This window comes from Monodon monoceros, unplaced genomic scaffold (genome assembly GCF_005190385.1).
Source record: "Monodon monoceros isolate NGI ecotype Baffin Bay Population unplaced genomic scaffold, NGI_Narwhal_1 Super_Scaffold_9, whole genome shotgun sequence".
Taxonomy (NCBI): domain Eukaryota; kingdom Metazoa; phylum Chordata; class Mammalia; order Artiodactyla; family Monodontidae; genus Monodon; species Monodon monoceros.
This window is the reverse complement of record NW_021703786.1, coordinates 27,845,109-27,865,872: the sequence shown is the minus strand read 5'-3', so window position 1 is coordinate 27,865,872 and position 20,764 is coordinate 27,845,109. Positions and strand designations below refer to the sequence as shown.

General features: G+C 53.7%; 1 protein-coding gene across 1 annotated transcript in view; it reads right to left on the bottom strand.

The window, feature by feature from the left end:
• Positions 1-1,151: 1,151 nt before the first annotated feature.
• The window catches only part of USP36 (ubiquitin specific peptidase 36), a 34,678-nt gene continuing 15,065 nt past the window's right edge, over positions 1,152-20,764 (bottom strand). The window contains exons 7-21 of the mRNA XM_029212258.1: positions 19,654-19,721; positions 19,120-19,190; positions 18,408-18,490; positions 17,124-17,235; positions 15,053-15,193; positions 14,354-14,454; positions 13,259-13,397; positions 10,191-10,856; positions 9,460-9,590; positions 7,305-7,892; positions 6,697-6,890; positions 4,871-4,972; positions 4,047-4,162; positions 3,530-3,681; positions 1,152-3,303 (exon numbers count right to left, since the gene is read on the bottom strand). Coding sequence (XP_029068091.1) covers positions 3,550-3,681; positions 4,047-4,162; positions 4,871-4,972; positions 6,697-6,890; positions 7,305-7,892; positions 9,460-9,590; positions 10,191-10,856; positions 13,259-13,397; positions 14,354-14,454; positions 15,053-15,193; positions 17,124-17,235; positions 18,408-18,490; positions 19,120-19,190; positions 19,654-19,721 — 2,644 coding nt within the window. The 3' untranslated portion in view covers positions 1,152-3,303; positions 3,530-3,549. The remainder of the gene's footprint in view (positions 3,304-3,529; positions 3,682-4,046; positions 4,163-4,870; positions 4,973-6,696; positions 6,891-7,304; positions 7,893-9,459; positions 9,591-10,190; positions 10,857-13,258; positions 13,398-14,353; positions 14,455-15,052; positions 15,194-17,123; positions 17,236-18,407; positions 18,491-19,119; positions 19,191-19,653; positions 19,722-20,764) is intronic.

Genomic DNA, 20,764 nt, shown 5'->3' with positions numbered 1-20,764 from the left:
GACAGGCCCATGAACTACATCAGTCACCCCAAACTCTCTCCCACCTGCCGAGCACCCCCTCTGGTTTGGGTCCAGCAGATGTCTCACCTCACCTGTTCTTACTCTGCTGTCCTCATTTTGAGCTGTCTGGCCAACCACCCCCCCCACCCCCCCGCAGTGACTGGAATAGAGAGTCCCCGTGCCTGAGGAGCATGTTTGGGTGGGGCACTGTGGGGTGTCACTGAAGGGAAGGAAGGGGTAAGGAGCCGCGGAGCTCGGGCACCAGAACCCACTCAACGGAAACCTGCCTTTGCCTGGGACGACACTAGTTCCTGTCACCCACTCACAGGCACTGCTCCTGCCACCTGCAACCTGCAGATCATGGAGCGCTCTGCAGACACCTGTGCCCCCTCCTGGCCTTACCCCACTTCCAGGATGTGCGGTATCAGCCAGACCCTGCCCCTCCTGCTCCCGTCAAGCCTGACAAGAGCTGCAATGTCCACGTGAGTCCAAATTACACTCTGTACCAACACTGAATTCCAGTCCACACAGGAGACGAGTTTTCCTCACCGCGGCCTCCGGTATGTGGCCGGAGCAGCAGCTGGGCGTGCCCACTCGGGTCAGGGGAGACTGAACAGGCACTGACCACATCGCCGTGCCCTACCCACCGCTGTGCACAAGCCAGGCTCAGGAGGGGGTCCCCAAACCGGAGGCCTCGGTCATCCCTGCCAACTGTGAGGAAAACTCAGTTTAGCAAAACCTATGATTTCTCCCTCATCTTTCCCTGCAGAAGTCCAACCATTTGGTTCAAAAAATTTTCAAACAAACCTCAGTGGAATGATACTGTTTCCAAGTTTCAAGCTGGTGCTCACTGAAAATCACCCTCCAAGCTCAAGGAGTCACTTCAAAGGATTTCTCCCTTCTTAAATTCAAATAATGTATTAAGACATTCAAATAAACCTCTTTATTCCCCCTTTATTCTTAACAAAGACCTGTTCTAAGCTTTGCTGCACAGACTGCTAAAGGCACCTGACTCCCACTCACGGACAGGTGACCAGAAAGTGCCTGAGGCCAACCTCACACGCAAACTGGGACAGCAGACTGGGGTCGGGGTGAACCTTTTAAAAGTCAAAGGGGAAAAAAAACAAAGACACAGGCAGGACTCACAAAAACTCCTTGTTTTATTGCACCGAGATCTTGACAACATCTGGGGCCCCTCAGCCCCTGGAGCGGAGGTGCAGGTCATGTGCCGTGGACTTGACGCGCACACGGGGCCAAGGTGTGAGCAGGGCCCCAGCCGAGGGTCAGGGAGTGACAGGACCCAGGACCACTGGGAAGGGTGAGTTAAATTAGACCCATGTTCTAAGTCAACAAAGTCTAAGACTGCCACTATAGAAGCTTTATACACGGACACCTAGGATCTGGACTCGTTTTCTGGGCCTATCCTTTCCCTCCCAGTTTGGCCGATGATTCTCCGTGGGATGGGAGGACTTGTCTACTTAACAGTGATACTTAAATGCTGCAGGGTCAGGCCAGTGCTCATCCCTGCCCAGGAGAAAACGGGTACGTTCTCCTCAGGAAAAGCCTTTATAATTATATAGTGGAGAAAGGAAGAGACTTGTTTGGAGAAGAGGAAGAGAGAGAAAGGAGATCAATTCTGTGCTAGCAAACAACTGAATTTTTCTTTTTTCAGCTACAGAACATGTTAAAAATATGGTCGGGGAAATAGTTCACGCAGGAATGGATGTCAACATCTCAAGAGAGAAAAAAACCCTGCCCACGGAGGCACCTGCCTTCCCTCCTGAGATGACAAATGACAGAGCCACAGGGCACTGGGGTGGGCCCCTCAGCTTTGAGCAAGGTGTGGTTGACATGCAGGAATCAGTCCTCTGAAAAAGACAAAAAGGCTCCCAGGCCAGTCCAGGCAGAGCCCGGTTCCCATCTGCTGGGACCAGAGCAGCCCCAGCGCAGGCCACTGGTATTATTCTCCCCAACTTTTTAAAGAGAAATACAAAAACAGGAAGAAAAAAACATAAAGATCGACCCACATGAAAAAATTAACATAGCTCCCCGTATAAAAAATGTAACGCTTTTTCGATACCACCAGGATCCCCCAGGCCCCAGAACGAGCAGCAGAGCAAAGGGCAAGGCTCCGTGAGGAAGAAAGTGGGGGCCAGACAAGTGCATCGGGCCTCAGGCCAAGGAGACCACTCGAAGGACAGGACCAGGTATTGGTCCACTCCCACCCGAAGCGGTACCAAGAGGAGAGGAAGCATGGACATGCGCTGAGGGATAATCTTCAGATTTACTTCCATACCTTCTACCACTGGGACATGCGTCCTTTTTCTGGACAGTATCACCTCACTGAGGATTTTCCGTATTTATTAAATTATAAGTTCGCAGGCACAGCTTGAACAAGGTAAAAGAGTGATCATGATCTTCTCGAGTAATACAATCATCTAAATTCAAAAAGCACTCACAAAATTGAGCAAACAAAGCCAGTATTTGCATATTAGGGAGAGGAAACATATTGCTGATGGAAGCCACAGGCCTGGTCAAAAATAAATGTTTTATATCAAGTAGTAAAATAAACAGAGAATCTACCCCAAGACCACCACCTCAGTAAGGACCCCCGGGTTACTGCAGCTGCAAGGGAGGGTCCAGCAAAGCCACCTCGGAACAAGTAGCAGCCTGAGAAGCAGATGTGTTGGCACATCTTTTCGGCCCCCAACCTGCCCCACTACAGCCACCTGCTCTCCAGAGAGGGTCTAGAGTTTCTTGCAAGAGAGAGATGCACTGGCAGGGCTGCCCGCCCCGCAATTCCATAAAAGGGAGAGGCAGCGGCGTGGGGCCGGCCCGGGGCGCCGCCGACTCTCTGAGGCTGAACAGGTAAGGCATACAGAGCCCCCCCCCCCGAGGAAGCGGGAGGCGCAGGATGAGCTAGCAGTGCCAGCCGCCCGGAGTGGGGGATGGAGGGCCCGTCGAGAAGAGCAACTGGCTGCACGCCGTCATCTCTGGAGCTCGAGGTCACACTGGGAAGGCGCAGCCGTCGTCCTCCCTGCCGTCCCCCGCAGCCCCAGGACAGCATCACAGGGCGCTCAGCCCCATCTCAGGTCCCAGTTGCTGTGCTGCCCCCTGCTCTAAGAGTCCCCGTGTCTGTCACAGTGCGTGTTGTGTCACCAGAGGTCCTGATCCACAGAAGCCCGGGGCCTCTGCGGGCCGTCCCCCATGGCAGGCTTGGAGCCGACAGAGACAGCAAGTCCTCGGCAAGTGGCTCTTCAGTCCAGATAGACGGTCCCCAGGAAGGGACCGTGTCTCTGGAGGCTGTGAGGCAAAGAACATCATTCTTGAGGGAGAGAAACGAGACCCTAGGAGTCCCACCACCACCCCGGGAGAGCGCGTCCAACACAGGCAACGCCACTGACACGAGATGGAGCCTGGAAACAGCCTGGTCCTCAATCTGCGAGTGACCGGTGTGTGCACACCACACTCCACACCGTACACACCACAGCCCATGCACGACTGCACACACACACACGCACAAACTGACCCATCTTGACAGCTCCAAATTCAGCGGCGATAGCTGAGACTGGAAGCCTTAGCTGGATGAGTCACAGACCAAAAGTTCCGTCTACTCTGAAGTTTCTGGAAGGCGTTGAAGTTTCTTTTCTTCTCTCTCTTGAATTTTTTCAATTTCTTTTCCTATGTCAAGAATCACAGTGTCACAATTCCCAAAAAGGGCTCCCCCGGGTCCCGGGGGCTCCTTTCCAAGTGCTTACTTACGTGCTAGCACGAGTCTCAACGTGCGACCTAAACTAACAGATTGACACTCCAGTGACCCACGGAAGGTGTCCCCACGACCCCCACTTCACTGACGGAGGAGCAGGAGTGACTGGAGGACACAGGCTTCCTGAACCCGGGCAGCGTGGCTCCAGTCTCACCCTCGGCCACTCTGCAGTGCTGCTGCCCCTTCAAACAGCCCTGAAAATCCAAGTCCTCCCCAGCGCCCCCCGAGCTGAGCTACTCCGCAGCGCTCCGCCCCCGCCAGGCGCCACCACGCATCACACCTTCCCTCGGTCGAACTCTTCGTCCCAGTCGTCAATGACTGTGGCCATGCGGGCCAGCCTGCTGTCCTGAATGGCGTCCTGACTGACAGCTGACACCTCGCCGTCCCACGTCAAAACTGCAAGACAGACACTGGCATTGCGACCTGTGTGGGTACCTGGCTGCCCTGTGGATTTACTTCAAGGGTGAAGTTTACAAACTAGGCTGGTCTACTCCTAATTATTCAAAAAGTTTTGAGTGCCACCTTTTGGTGAAAATGGATACACAGAGAAGGAAAAGGGGAGGAACAGAGTGGTCTCCGGTGTGTAGGCCAGTCAGTGATCCCCTCACTTAAAAGCAAACACTGTTAACCCCGAATATTTAGTTCTTTTTAAGCCCATGCCCTCATTTGAGAAACAAAGATCTTGCATTCTTTCTCCGAGTCCGAATTAGAAAAATAATGTTCTAAATAAAAACTTACAGCATGAGTGCTGGATGAGTTTTTCGGTCTGTTGCCTGCCCCGACTCTGGAATTCTAACGCTTTCCCTGGCTGGCCTGCCCTGCCCTGCCCAAACACCCACGCTCTGCCCTCTCCCCGGCTCCCAGAGCCCAGCAGGAAGCTGCTCTGGATCCCCACCGCAGACAAAACCCGCCTGCAGGGCTCTTGATCCGCATACAATGTCAATGGGGTCAGAGAGGGTACAATAGACATGTACATTCCTCTTCCCATCTTCAGAGCCAAGCAATTCCTATGCACAAGGCTCAACACAGGAGGTCTTTTTCAGGCCTCTCTAGCTCCTCATAAGCCAACTGCAGAAGACAGAAGTCAAGTCTCAAAACCAGTACCTCTTCTCCCATAAGCTTTATCAGATGAATATTTGAGCAATTCCTGGACCACATCGGATTCTCTCTCTCTGTCCCAGGATACAAGGGGAGCCTGTCCCAGCCCTGCAATCAGAATAACATTTACATACATTAAAAATAAACCACCGAGGAAACACTCGTACACCTTTTATTTACAACAGAATTGCAGAACTTACTAATGACAAATTCTTTAGAGAATGTGTAAAAGCAAGCTCTTCCTGCCTGCCTGCCTGCCTGCCTGTGACAAGGGAGTTAACGATTATTCTTTCTCAAGAGAAGAGGTTATTGGTCCAAATCAACTCTGCAAAAGATGAAAACCTAAACACCGAAAACAAAACAAAAAACCTACAGGCAGCAGTGAGCCCTCGGTCTGACGGAGGAAGGGATAGGAGCTCCCAATGGAAGCTCCTCGCCTGCAGGGAAGGGGCAGAAACCCAGAGCAGTGCGAACTGGAGGGACAAGGTGCCGCCGCCACCACCACCACCGCAGCTTCGCAGGGCAGCTCCCACCTCCCTGCCCGCAGAGAGCCTGGCCAGCAAGGACATCTGCACAGACAGCACTGACCACCCCTTATCAGGGCTCTAGAAACGACGTCTTAGCTGCTCCTGGCCTCTGCCCAGTCCCCCTAACCACCCACAACTGTCAGAATAGACAGACTCACCTCCCTAAACACAAGCCTGACCTCATCTGTCTGCTCCGCCAATTTGGCAATGACCTGGTGCCCTTCAGGCTCAGTGCTCTGAGCAGGACAGCGTCCACTGTCTGCCCCCGGCCTGTCCCCCACCCCCTCTCCAGCCGCTCCTCAGCACAGCTCGGGCCCGGTGGTCACGCGGAGCCACCCGCAACCCGGGCTCTGGCCTCTTTAGGGTCACAAATGCCTGCCCCAATTTTGGGATCATGAACAAACACACGGGGTGCTGGGTGTGCCCGCCGCGCACTTCCTGCTCTGCACTGGGCGGAGAGCCCTGGGGCCCGGCAGCACCTCCCGCTTAGCTGACGTGCTCACAAAGTGACCCCGTCTGACGACAGCCGGTCTCTGCAGCCTTTTCTCCAATGACACACGGGCTGCCTGAAGTGGCCATTCCTCACTGCCTAGCGGTTAGTGCTTTTGCCGTGTAATTAATGGAATTCCGTGTTTATTCATGAATTCGTTTCTCCGGAGTTTGATAAACTACAAACCCATCCCCGGGAACCAGTGTGCCCCCAAAGCACAAACAGCAGAACCCAGACGATCCTTCACCTGGGGGCCCCTTCCTGAGGCGCTGAGGACCTTCTCTCCCCTCATTTAACAGACACATTCCACCAGGAGAGCCTGGTGAAACGAGCTGGCCCACTAAGGAAAAAGAAAACACAACGTGGACGAGGCGCTTGGTGGAGGCCTCAGCCCAGGCACGGCCACAGCACACAGAACCCCACTGCAAAAGGCCACACGATCTTCAGGAAGGCCGGCTACAAAGAGAGGCAGAGGGAGGTGAGCTTCTGAACCCAATGCTGCAAGTTCAAGTGGCAAAGAAAAACGCCAGGCTGGGCGGCCCAGGAGTAACTCCAGTGGGAAGGTTTAGATGGGAACACTGCGCTCACAGAACGTGTAAAGTTTACACGTACCCCATCTTTTCCTACGGGGTAGTTTGGGCTGAACGATCTGCCAGGTCAGGAGATCCGAGTGGGCAGACAGCTGGCACGAGGGCAGAGGTAAGAGGTCTTCCAGCGGGCCCCCTCCCAATGTACCGCACCTGCCTCTAGACGCACAGGGCAGGCTGGCTCCCACCCCCTGCTCCCCTGGCGTCCCCTCCCGGCCCAGTGCACACCTGTGGGGCCTCCGGGAGCCTGGCCATTCACAGCTGTCCCTGGCCTGCTCCCAGGGACTACAGAGCCCCTCTGGCCCTCAGGCTCATTCTCTTCTACTTCCTGCTGTGACTCCTGCTTCCTTTTTTTCTTTCTCTTTTTCCTTGGTGATGCTGCAATAGCCTCTGGCTGGACGACATCGGAGGAAGAGCAGCTCCTAGGAAGTCAGAGTTGACAGTCAGCTCCTAGCAAACTGAGGCCCAGATACCCCGTGAACTTTGGTGCATGTGCCTCAGCCCTCCAGAAGAGCCCCAGGAGACTCCACCCGAACCTGACCAGGACCTGCCCACGGCCACAGTCCAGAAAAGCACACAAGTGCGTTTTTAATCCGAGGCAAGTCCCACAAGGTGGACGACAGGACCCCAGCGCAGCGCGGCCCGGCCCGGGTCACGGGACCTCCCAGCACCTATGGGGCTGGCCAGGTCCGGAACGCTGTTTCCACTCGCCACCCGCCTGGGACACCTGACGATACAGTCAGGTCCCAGAGGGCCGGGCAGCGCCTGTATTTCCAGACAGCACCCACTGGGAGTGGGCTGTGTGTGAGCGGAGGCGCAGGGCTCCCTGCTCTCACCCACGCCGAGGTGGGTGGTCCCGGCGGAGGCCGTCTTCTCCGCCAAGGCCCTCAGCTCCCTGCCTCCTCCTCTTCCTGCGGCTCACGCGGTGGCCGTCGCTCACGCATCCCACGGGCCAGCCGTTCCCCGGCTGCTGTCCGCCCTCTTCCTCCGGTCTGCCCGCCGGCGGCTCCGCCCGACCCTCCTTTCTATGCACGGGGCTCCAGGGTGGCCCCGGCGTGCGCCCCGCCTGCAGAGCGGAGGCATCCGTGTCCCGCGTGTGCTTCCTCTTCCTCTTCCTCCTCTTCCTGGGAGGCCCTGGAGGGGCCGCCACAGCCGTGCAGGCCTCTGAGCCCTGGCCCTGGATCTCTCCCACGCGGGTCTTCTTCCTCTTCTTACAGAGACCCTGGGGGGGCTCGCTGGCCTCTGGCAGCTGGTGTGAGGGGGCCCGGAAGCCCCCGTTGACCTGAGGCAGGGGCGCAGAGGCGGGCGAGTGGCTCTGTGGGTCTGCTGTCCCGAGAGGTGGGGGGCTGCTGGACAGTGACAGGGAGTGGGGGCCAAGGGGGGGCTTCAGATGGCTGGATGGTCTCGGAGCAGGTGACACAGCCCTGTAGGGACAGTCAGGTAGTGAGGACAGGCTGAGCTCTCCCTGCCTGCCCTCCCTCGGCCCCTTCCCTCGCAGGTCAGGATTTTAAAAGACTTTCGCCCGTAAACCTCAGATATATGTACATTTCAGTGAACATTAGAAAATACATGCTAACAAATTCAAATCTTAAGATCAAAGTTAATAAAAATCGTTACATATCTCTTAGTTTCTTGTCACCAGGCAGTTCAAAGTACTTTTGCAAACCCTAATGTTTCAGATTCTCAGTACAAATGTGTTGGGAGGAAACCTCCACTAAGCAATAAATGTCCAGCCTCCACAAGTATCAGGTGTCTGAGCACAGGCAGTGAGTCTTATAAGAAAGGCGGCTATGAGCCTACGCCTCTTCCACTATTACCCTTCAAGGATTCTCCTCTGAAACTTGGGGTTCAGGAAAATCAGGGAAACAGACTTTTCAGTCAGATGATACAGCAAGACAAGTAAAGGGCAGGATCTAGAGCAAATCAAGTGAGACTCTTGGATCTCCTCCTGCCAGCTATGCGACCTTGGAAAAGTCAACTTTCCACTCTGGGCCACACTTTTCTCATCTGTGAATGTGTGACAATAAACCCATCTCCAAGGGTTGCTAATTAAACAGGACTGTCTCAACATCCTCTAAACTAGACAACAAGCTCTGATGGCAACACACAAACTGCACTACTACATCACGCTGCTCTGCGTTTTCTGGAATTAAAAAAAAGTTAAATGTCAAAGAAGCAAAGAAAAAGATACCCAATAAATGTCCTGGACGTTTAAGGACCTAGCATGTGCAAAACTCCCATGCCAGGACTGAGAGCGGGAGCAGGGCTGGACAAAGGGAACAGCGGGGCCCCGAACGAGGAGGGCAGGGAGGGCACGTTGGCGCCGCAGCAACGCCAAGCCCGCCCAAACCACCCCATGGCCTCGCGCCCCATCTTCCTTCCCTCCTTCCTCCCTCCCCAGCTGCCAAAGGCCTTGATAGCCCCTCAGCCTTCAAACAAGCCGTTTATCGGTAATTCTGGGCCTTTGGCCCTGGACTCACAAAGGAACACGAGCACCCCTGTACGGAGCGGGCCAGGAGGCGACAGCCCAAACCTCCAGGGGGGCATCTCCGCAGGAGCCTGAAAAGCTCCCAAAGAACCTCGCCTCCCGCAGCAGCCTCCGCAGCGCATGGGGGGCGCCGGCGTCCACTCGGGAGGCCCTCAGGGCCAGGGTGACAGACCCCACCCCACCCGAGATAAGCCAGGGAGCACGGCTGGGAGACACAACCAGTGCACAGGACCCTGAGCTCACGCATGGTCTGTTCAAACGCCCCCCCCTCCACTTCAGGGTCCTGTCACGGGGCTGGGGGGCCATAGGCAGATCAGCTCACAACACACGCATCACCACGAGCCCGTGGCAGACGACGGAAGATGAAGACAGAGTAAAAAAGCCAGGGCCTGAGAGACCAAGCCACCTCTGCCCCACTGAAGCCCCTTCAGCAGGAGGACAGAGGAGACACCGGGCAGACCTGTGTGCTGTCCCCACGGGGGAGGAGCGGCCGCCCTGCTTACCGGATTGTACTGACAGGCCAGGTGGAGGCGACGACGGGGTGAGTGGGTTTCCGGGGGGAGGTGAGGTCGGAGGATGGAGAGAGGGGAGGTGGACGGAGGTCATTGCCGGTTGCCCTCCGCAGGGTGCTGGCCTGTAGTTATTGACATAAATAAAAACTTGGTGCTCTAAAAAAGGTTGCCGTGAGTGAAGAGAAAAAGTAAAAATAAAATAAAAATAAAATAAAAAATAAAAGAGCCCAGAAAGAAAGATGAGAGGACAGAAGAACAAAAAAGGGGGTGTGAGGGGTGGGAGAATGGTAGAAGAAGAATCAGAAGTGTTTTTGGTTAGAAACAAAAAGGAAAAAACGAAGGAAGTTTAAACAAAAATCTCAGTACAACAATTACATCACGGAGCTTCGAGGTGCACACAGAGGTGCCAGCCAGCCCGTGTCCCGCGCGTCCCCGTGCTCAGAGCTCCCTGCCGGGGCCCGTTCCCAGAGGCTCCCTTAGGACATCTGTCCACAGATGGAGACAGAAGACAGCTGTGTGGCCCTGACCCTCTATCGGCCACTGGCCTCATCCAATGACAGAGATGCCACAACCTGCCTGCGCCTGGACAGCCCTCTGCCACCTAGGGACGCCCGACGTCTCAGCTCCTCGGGCGGCCAAATGCCCCTGTGCTGCCGCCCCACCCCCCAAACTACAATCGAACCCGCTCCCCAACCCCGACCGACACCCTCCCACACACCCACCTTCCTGGCAGAAAGGGCCAGCTTTTTGGCCGGTGGAGGAGACATGGTGTTGGCGGGCTCGGGGGAGGCGCTGCTCAGGTCGGGGCACTTGGCCTTCACCAGCTCCGCATCCGCTCGGGCCGGCAGCACCTTGGCGGGGCCGGCAGAGTGGGTTCCCTGAGAATCGCCAAGAGGGGCGGCTCCACTCTGGGGTGCCGGGGGGGGCCTGGCGGGGCCACCGCCAGCAGGGTGCTCAGGGCTGGAGCCCCTCCTCTCGGCGGCTGGGCCCTCATCACCCACCTTGGGCCCGAGCCCGTTGGCGGTCCTGGCGGCCGGGGGCCGAGGTGAGGTAGAGAGGGTGGCCCTGCCGTCCCAGGAGCTGGGCCTGCGGCCCTCACACCTGCTGCCGCCCAGCTCGCCGGCGCCGGGGGGCCCCGGGGAGGTTTTGAGCGGTGGGGAGAAGTGCTGCAGGGGGGCTGGTTTCTTGACTTTCTTTCCAGGCTCATCCAAAACAGTCGGCACGTGGGTAGGCGTTTTGCAGAGTTTGGGGGAAGGGGACCCCAGGGGTGGCTTGGGAGGAGTGTATCCATTCTGAGACTTCAGGCCCGACACAGAGCCATTCCTGGCAACGGGCACCCCGAGCTCTTCAGGGGTCTGAGGCTTCTTCATTGTCACAGGGTCTGGTCTCTAAAGGGGAGCAAAGCAGAGGAGGCGGTCAAAGCAGGAGGGAGCACAGCCGGCTGGCGGGGGCCCCACAAGGAGGCAGCAGGCAGGGGCTCTGAGGGGCAACTCTAGACAAATTATTTATACGGACACACGATACAGATACTGTTACTTCTTTTCAGTATCTTTTGAGTTGTGCACGTATGGGTGTGCCTCTTTATAATTATCTTTACTACGAAAGCAGTACATTTTCATCAAGATTTGAGAAATACAAAAAAATAAAAAGGGAAAAAATTTACCAAGTTCCATCACCTAAACATAACCCTCCATTAATAGGCTGGTGTCTTCTCCCTTTGGTCTTTTCTTCTGACACAGGTGCACAGGAGCATCTCAGTTTCACCATATGCCATTATCACCTTTGTACTCTGGCCCATCAACAAAGGTCTTTAATGCTTGACTAGCGACCATCTCATTGCATGAAGAGTTTATAAACCAGACTGGCTCCAGGTCTCCTTGACATGACCACTAAGGTGCTAAGTGCCCCATCCTTCTCCATAGCACCATCACAACTGGGTCTATGCCACTCACTCACCGAAATGCTCCCCGAGGCCTGCGTCGGTGCTGTTTACCACGACATGTCACCTCCACCCCCAACCAGATCAGGGTCTTAGAGACTATGTGCTGAAGGAATGGTCAAAAGACTGAATCTGGGGGCTTCCCTGGTGGCGCAGTGGTTGAGAGTCCGCCTGCCGATGCAGGGGACACGGGTTCGTGCCCCGGTCCGGGAAGATCCCATATGCCGCGGAGCGGCTGGGCCCGTGAGCCATGGCCGCTGAGCCTGCGCGTCCGGAGCCTGTGCTCCGCAACGGGAGAGGCCACAGCGGTAAGAGGCCCGCGTACCGCCAAAGGAAAAAAAAAAAAAAAAAAGACTGAATCTTCTTCTGTACTTAGTACCCCACGCTAATGTTCTAGAAGTGGCATTACTAGGCTGTTAATATTTTCATAAATTAGGATGCATACTGCCACACTGCATTTACGGTACTCTTGCCGGCAACAATTTTTTCCCAAAATACTTGCTAATTTGATACTATTTTGAATCACTTAAGCGTCCATAGCCTCTGCACAGGCAACAGACTGGTTTTACGTCACTTAGGTCATTATTTCTTCATTAGCATTCTTCCTAAAAGGAATACATCTTCCCACTGTGCTGCAAAACTGTCCACTTGTTGAGCATTTAAGTACATGGAACTTACACAATGTTACTTAGAGTAAAATAACTTTTGTGCAACTGCAGTGTATGTGGGAAGTTATTTTCATGATGAAAACACGCAGGGTCAGTGAAGAGGCCTTGCGGTGGCCTGACCAGGGGGTGGGGTGGGGGGCAGGGCGGGGGGGGGGTGCCGTGCTCGCCCTCAGGCACCCCCATGCCCGTCGCTGTTCCTCTGAGCAGCACCCAAGGCTTCTGGCTTTCCTGCTCTAGCCACAGTGACCACCACGTTTGCAACCAGGTCATGGCATGTCATTGCTACGTCAACTCTAATGCTTCTATTTCAGCTTCTATTTTCTTGAATGTTGGAAAGGAAACAGATTTGCATAAATGACTAAAACCCCTGTAGACATGTTTAGGCCCCGGCAGCCTGTGTTTGGATTTGATCTTCAGACTGAAGGGAAAGGATCACAGAAGTAGTCAACAGAGAGGGCCGTTCTATTTTTGAATTATGAATTATGTTATAAGGAAACTGCTATTATCTTATTAATAAAACTGAGTTCTTAACTTTTTTTAGTATAAAATTTCAAATACATACGAAAATAACTTCAAGGGTATTCCTTAATTGTTAACACTTTACCACATTAGCTTTCCTGCTCTCTCTCCTTCTGCCTATATATGTGTGTATGTCTGTACATATACATTTTCCTAACTATATGAGTTAAATTTCAGACACGACGTCCTTTTACCTCCATACACACCCACGAGTATTCCTAAAAACAAAGGACGTTCTCTTAGCATAACCACAGTATAATTATCAAAATCAGAAAATTAACACTGGTACAAACTACTCACATTTTTAGTATTAAAATGTGGGGATAAAATATTTTTTTCCCAGATGCTTAAGGCCAGAGGTTTGCTTGGGAAACCTGTCACTGCACTTCCGCGTGGCAGCTGCTCTAAGGTGGGGACACACTGGGAGCTCTAAGTCTTGATTTGCTGAGTCAGGTTTTCTCATCACTGTCCCCCTCTTCCTTCTCACCATTGTTGGCTCCGTGACCCACTTCAGAAAGAACGTGGAATACAGCAGGACTGCTGTCTGCACCCTCCTTCCATCGGGCCGAGCTCCCCAGCATGAAGAGGTCTGGGGGCTCCACGATCCCGAGAGGCACAGGCACGAAGAACGGCAATGATTACATCGATCCTCTTAAACAAGTACCTTTCCAGTCACTGATGAGGACGTGGTCCCATTGCTGATATTCTTCCTGGTGTGGTCTGGAACCACCCTGGGGTGGCTGGGAAGGGAGGAGGCTGTCCTGCAGATGGAGCCCTCAGGACTCTTCTTAGAGCCTGGAATCCTGTCAAAGGAAGAGAACAAAGTCAGGGAGTGTCTTACTAAAGCTGCAGAGGCTTTACCGAAACTGAGTGTGAGAAGGAATCAGAATACAGAAGTCAAGGTTACAATTCCATTCCAAAAAAAAAGGGCAGGCAGGGAGTTCCCTGGTGGCCTAGTGGTTAGGATTCCAGGCTTTCACTGCAGTGGCCCGGGTTCAATCCCTGGTCTGGGAACTGAGATCCCGCAAGCCACGCTGCACAGATAAATAAAAAAAGACAGGCAAAGGCAGAAAAACAGCCAGAGGGAACCATGACTGTCCCAACGTGCTTCTCTGAAGCTGACTTCGCCCTTAAACCATGAGAACTTACTACGCAGGCTGAGATTCTGCTCAATGTAAGCAAAGAGCAGATTACTCAGCTCTTCCGAGATTATTAGAGTCTCAGTCTATCAGAAAGCCATCCTGGAGCAGCAAAACACCTCCCTGCTCCACACCCTCATCTTCCAGGTCGGTGACAATCAGTCCCAAGAAGAGGCACCTTCCAAAGGCCTATACCCTCTGACTACTTAGCCTCTACCCCCTGACAACTACCTCACTGCCCACCGTGATCACTTTCCCCACAGAGGAAGGTCTGTACGCCAGCCGATAGCCAGATGGAACGCATCTAATTTGGGGCAATAATGTAACAGACAACCTTCCAATTTACATTCAAAGCCACCTCACTGTGGGGCAGATGGACTCCTGCTCTGACCTTCCCACAGGCTCTGGCTTTGACTCAACAGCCAAGTGGACGTGATCTAAGTGCCCTTCCCAGTGGCCGCTCTCCACTACACCTGACTGGCAGGAGGAGAGCTGCTCCAAGAGCTTCCCTCCTGCAGAATTCCAGTCACTTTCACGCAGGGAAAGGCTAGGGAGGCCGGTCAGGGCGAGAGCAGAGTGAAGACGAGTGCTCTGGGGGGTGGGGGTGGGGAGCCGGTTACCGCAGGTAGAAGAGGACGTAGGCCTGCTGGTTCAGAACCACCTTGATGTTGCTGGAGTGGACAAAGGAGTCGTTCATCTGGTACCACTGTCCATTGCTTGCCTGAGCAGCGCAGGGTGTGGACGAAACAAAACACAACGATCAACACTTCTGCGATCCTTACTTTTAACAAGGGAAGGAAAAAATCTTTTAGCTGCCACACGTACCCAGTGCTGATGAACTAACTAGCATTTTACGATTTCATAAAATGTCAAGTATCCCTCTAACTTTGAATGTGCCCCTGAGTGTGCTGGAGTCCCCCTTCCTCCCTGGCACCCCAAAAGATGCGAGCCTTCCTTGTGGAAGGCTATTTTGACAGGTCTGCTCAGCACAGCCTCTCCCACCAATATCTGGCCTTCTGAGACTTCTCCAGGGGGTCTAAGGACAGGGCACTGGCAGCAGCCCCCCTCCAGTGTCTCATCACAAGGCCAAGAGTGGGACAGATCCTGGTGAGGCAGGTTTAAAACACGTCTTTGCACTCCACGAAGAAACAACAACAGGACCTGGACACAACCACAAAACACGGCCACTTTCCACAGAATAAACATTCTGCAGAGGTCACATCTGGACTTGTGCAAACAGGCACCGCAAACCTGCCCCCCGGAGGTAGCACGCATACCACCACCTAAGACAGCCTGACACCAACACAGGAGCCACTGACCTTCACGTAGCAGTAATAGTGCCCGGCGTGGCAGCTATAGCCCGAGTGGACCAGGACAGCATACAGTCCGTACATGACAGGCTCACCATTACTCTGGGACATATACGGACGGATGTTCAGGAATTCCGGATATCCCACATCCTGTTTGAAAAGCCAAGGAAAAGGCAATTACAATTCATCATTGGGAGTAAGGGTCACCTTGCCCTCTCCATCAGCTGGTCTTTAACAATGTGGGGCAATGGGCACACAGCAAGGCTGAGGCGGGGGCCTCCTTTAGTCAGTGATTAAAAAAGCAGCAGAAAAGTGCAGTCTTTCTATGGGAGTTTCTATGAGAAACTCTTACTTTATTGTCTTGACAAGTGGTTTATGGTCTCCTGTCTTAGCCGTGCATCCCAATTAGTTCTCTCACTACCTGGGTCCCACATGTGAAAGGAGAAGAGTTGTTCATTCTCCTCCCTGCCACCATGCAGGAACACTGCAAGGGGAGTACAGGGGGACAGCGCTGGGAGTCAGGGCTTCAGGAAAACAGGTGCTGACTCCACACGGCTAATTGAAACAGCAGGTTAAAATTTTAATGGAGTAGCTCAGGATGAAGGTCATGCCATTATTTATTTTAGAAATCAACGATTTTTCGTAAGAAAATATTACCAAACATGACCTTTGAATGATACAGATATAACATACTTGCATTTCTGCCTGTGCACATACAGACTTTTAAAAAAATGAAGTACAGTGACTTCCCTGGCAGTCCAGTGGATAACACTCCACACTTCCACTGCAGGGGGCACAGGTTCAATCCCTGGTCTGGGAACTAAGATCCTCCATGCCGCACAGTGCGGCCAAAAAAAGAAGTACGGTTTACACAGAGTGAAAATAGGAGTACAGTTTGGTGAGTTCTGACCAGTGTACACTGATGGTAACCTACACTCCATTCAAGAGACAGACAGAGACCCAGAAAACCCCCTTCTGTCCAGTAAGTGCCCCCATCTCAAGCACCCACTGCTCCAAGTCCTACGGCAAGCGGTTACTTCTGCCTGTTCTTGGGCTTCATACAGCTGGTACCTGTTTGTCTGGATCAACAGAATGTCATGATATTAACCGACATATCTTTTCCTGTCTATTGACAATCTCAAAATCTCAAAAGCCAACACATCCAATAGGCTCAGGAGCCCCAGTCCAATCTTGCTAGACATGGGGCCGAAATCAAACAGACCAGTTTCTCAAACTGTGTCCTAATGGAAAACTAGTTCCAGGAGATTTTATGGCGGAACGTGAGATCCTCAGGGCAGAAGCAACACGACCTCATTCAGCACTGATTATCTCCCACTGATTTCCCAGTGCCTCACACGGCACGGTGCAATGTAAGCCCAAGTGTTAGAACGGAGGAATGAGTGACTCCCTCAGTAACTGAGTTTAGTAAATTCCCCTTGGAGATTCAAAATACGACACAGCTTAATAAAAGCTCTGAGAAGGTCTGCAATTAAAAAGAACTATTTTAACTTGGGCTTGGCGTTTCCCAAACTCGGCTGAACACAGAACACGGAACACTTTTTTTCAGGGTACCATACTACCGTTCTGCAGAACACCAGTTTGGGAAATGCTGACCTAACCACTACCACTGCCAGTGAGAAGGCTGAAAGCTCAGACAAGTGCCTCGCCCCAAACCACACAGCTAGGCTCTGCCAACCGAGAACACATCTCCAGGCCCTTATGAGACAAGGCATCTTCTATTAAAACACCACTGTGCAAAAAAGTAAATTATTACACTCCACAAAAAGGCACAGCCTGCAGCTGCACCTGCTTTAGAGACTAACAGGACATGGAGCACAGTGTTCATCACATTGATTCCTGGGCCACCCAGACCTTCTATAGCAGGAGCACCCCAAGCACAGGAAGATGCTGGGGAAAAAATGTTCTTGAACTTGACTGCATAATGATCCTTTAGGGATTTTGCAAAAATGCGGACTCCTGGGCCCTGTCTTCCAGGGATCTGAATCCACTCAATCTGGAGTAGAGCCTGGAATCTTTCAGAAAGCGCTGACCAAGCAGCGTGGGCGCTGTGAGTGCTCACCTTGGTGATCTTTCCCCCACTGAAGTTGGCAAAGCGCTTGAGTGAGAGTGTCAGGACGTTGGACGTCCTGTGGATGGTGAACCGCTTGCTGGCCGGAACCTTCTTCTTGCATCTGCGAGGAAGGGGAGAGGAAGAGCTATCAGCTCGTGCTCTGAGGACTGCTGTCCTCACACTAGGTCAGTATCAGAATATCAGGAACTGCACTTTAAATAAGGGGTCTTCTTAAATGAGACTGTGCCCTCTGCACCCCTAAAAACCAATCAACACCACTTAAGGAAAGGAAAGCTACGGCAGGGCCACCAGGACTAGAGAAAAGGTGGAGATTCTAAAGCAAAAACAAAGTACTTTCCCAATGAGGAGACTAAAGAAGATGCATGGAAAAGTAACTTTGGGCTATAACACAGGAAAAGCAAATTCGAGCAGATGTGGCCAAAAGATAAACAGGCAGGCAGGAAATCACCGAAAGCAAAGCCAGAAGACAAGGAAATGAAGGGGGAGAAGACAGAGGCAAAAGTGAACAGCTTCTAGAGCCAAAGGAAGTGAACTGAGAGGGAGAAAAAGCAGGGTTCAGGCACAGAATCATCCCCCTGAAAAGCATAGTGAGAAAACTTTCATTAGTGATTTACAGCTCTTAAATGACCTGGATATAAAGTAACACACCCACACACTGAGACTGCACAACCCTAAAGAGGACGAGGTCAGTCACAACTGCTGAAATGGAAAAATGCCGAGGACAACTCAAGTCAGAAACGGAAGCCACAGAACACGGCTTTTCGAGGAGGCAGGACGGCCTCCAGAGCAGACGGCCATGTCCAGTCACTCCACTTCTGTGCCTCAGTTTTCTCCTCCTGTGAAATGGGGGTAATAACAGTCCCTGCTTCACGAGTGAGTGCACGCGAGGCCCTCAGAACAGGGCCCAGCACGGAGTAAGCGCCACATAATAAACAGCAGCTAGGACAACCACAGCTATCCCTCCATCTGTATTGTTTAAAGGTTTTCAGTTTTAAGACACATCTACACCACTCAAGAATGTGGACAGTGATTGGGAGTTCCCTGGTGGTCCAGGGTTAGGACTCGGTGCTTTCACTGCCGCGGCCTGGGTTCAATCCCTGGTCGAGTACTAAGATCCTGCAAGCCGTGAGCCGCGGCCAAAAAAAAGAAATGTGGACAGTGGTCACCTCTGAGGGCGAGAGGGAGGGAGGGGACGGCAGCCGTGTCGGGTTAGGTGACATATTTTCTTTCTGGCCGGCTTGATCTTTTTGCCGCGAGCAAAACGAAACTTACTTCGCACACATATAGGCATTCTCTCCACTTAGGACATCGGGTTTCACAAAAAGTTCCAGGGCACGCACGATATTTGCAGCTTGCTGAGAAGGACAAAAACAGGGAATAGAACAAAGAGCGGAAGAAATAGGCTGACTCTCCAGAAATGCCGAATGTAAGGTCTTCTTCAGGCTGACGCAGCAAATCACAACATTTCACTTGCATAAGAACTGGCCTGCTAGCTGCCACCTTCTGGGAGTCAGAACATGGCAAAGGAACAGGGAGCCAGGCTGTTACCCCTCCTCTGTTGACGAGGATCACAGCCCCAGGGGTTCATCAAGGCCTCAGAGGGTCCAGTCCAGACCTCAGGCTGAGGTGAGCTCACCTCCTGCAGAGTTCGAGCAGGGAGAAAGGAAGGCCACTCCGAAATGCGCAGCCTCTGTGTGAAAGCTGCCCGCAGCACACCGGACCTCCCTGCTCAAGCCCTGCACTCAGTGTGGCCACTATTCATGCCTCAGGGCACAAAACTGCATTATTTTCCCCCTTCTTTTTGAAAAAAATAGAGCTCGCACAGGGAAATGGCTAGGAAGAAATACACGAAAATGTAGGACTCCAAGTATTTCTTTCCTGATCTCCCTGGATCACATGCCCTCATAGGTTTTTGTTCTTTGGGGTCTTTGCCCTCTGGCCTCCCTGTCCTAATGCAAACGAAACAGCATGACAGGGTCTATACCCGAATCTCCAGCGCCACATCCAAGTAGGGATCGTAGGTGTCTGAGACGCTCTTGCACACGGAGCACTTCACTGCGAGAGAACAAGGGGGGCAGTGGGGTGGGTGCAGGGCCTCCAGGGCACCACCCCCGTTTCCAAGTCTGAGAACTGGAGGCAGACCACCAGCTCACCAGCCCCCTGAAATCTTGGGATGGGAAGTGCTCAGGAGGAGACGAGGGCAAACCCCGAGGTGCCTTCCCAGCCTGGCCAGCTGCCCCGGGGTGCTCACTCCCACCCCAAGGGCAGCGGCCACATCTGAGCAACTACGGAGTCTGAGGAAAAGGAACACCACCCGCATCCACAGGCTCCTGATGCTTTGCTCCAAACCCCCTCCCAGGAACGGGGCCCCCAGCAAAGCAGCAGGCAGGGCTGCGGTGCACAAACCAGGCTGCAGGCCTCCTGGGCCTGGCGGGTCAGCCTGGGTACCAATACCAAGCCTTTCTGGTTAATACTCTAATCCCCAACAAGAAGGGGCAGAGAACATTTCTCCACTTACCTCGCGATCGGAGATAGCCTCCAAAAATCTGATGGACCAAAGTCGTAGCCTGCGTCTGACGATCCAACCTGCAGAAAGGCCATGACCTTCAGGGGGAGGACAGGGGCCAAGAAGCAGGCCGGCAGCCCCACCAGCCCCTGTGCCGTTACCCGCTCAGCGCGAGGATGGGAAAGGTCCCACCCGGTCAGCGGCAGCTCTGCCCCGAGGCCTCCGCACGCACTGACCCGCATGGCCTGCTCCCCACAGCAGCCGCCTCACCCCCCACGGCACGGGGAGCAAGAGGCTGGATGCACCTGTGCGCCACCCACCCCCGGCCCACCCCTCCCCGCACCAGCTCAGCCCCACAGTCCCTCGTGGGCACCGCACACGCGCACCTCTGGGAAAGGGAGCGCAGGGTGAGCAGGGACAAGCTCCCCCTCTGAACCCTCTCAGCAGGACAGCAGTGGGCACGGGCGTGGGCTTTAGGGTCCGGCAGACCTACATTCAAACCCCCAGCCCCGGAGCCGCGAAGCAGAGCTCCAGAGAGCACCTAGCGCAGCACCTGCACCCACAGCGACTCACGCAGCGAAGATTCTGGAAACAATACCCTACGCCTAGCCTCTGCTCCTGGTTTTGCTTGCAACCCACCGAATCTGACCCACTCCTCTGCAACTGTCCTGAGTCCCCGAGACCTCCGGGACACAAACGCAGCCACCCTTTTGGTCTTTTGGGCCACAAAAGCACTACATGGCAAGGCCCATTCCCTGCCGGGAAGAGCTTCCCCGTGTCCACCCAGGCCCCAGTCTCCTGCCCACCACCTCCTGCAGGTGCTTCTGCCTCCCAGGCGGGGGTGGGCGGCGGCGTGCGTGCTGCTAACCCAGCACCTCCCTCCGCAGGCGGCCACCTCCCACCACCGGCAGAGCGAGCCAGGCGCCCTGGTCTCAGCCTCCTGTTCAGGCCACACGACTATTCATGGCTGCGCTGCCCAGACGCATTGAGGAGTATAGCTCCAAAACACGTGGGGGACAAACAAAGGGTCAGCAGATCTTTATTCTGCACGTTAGGAAAAGAAAAATCACCTGCCACCTTCTATACTGTCACCACCACTCATCAAAGAAGGGACATTTTAGGT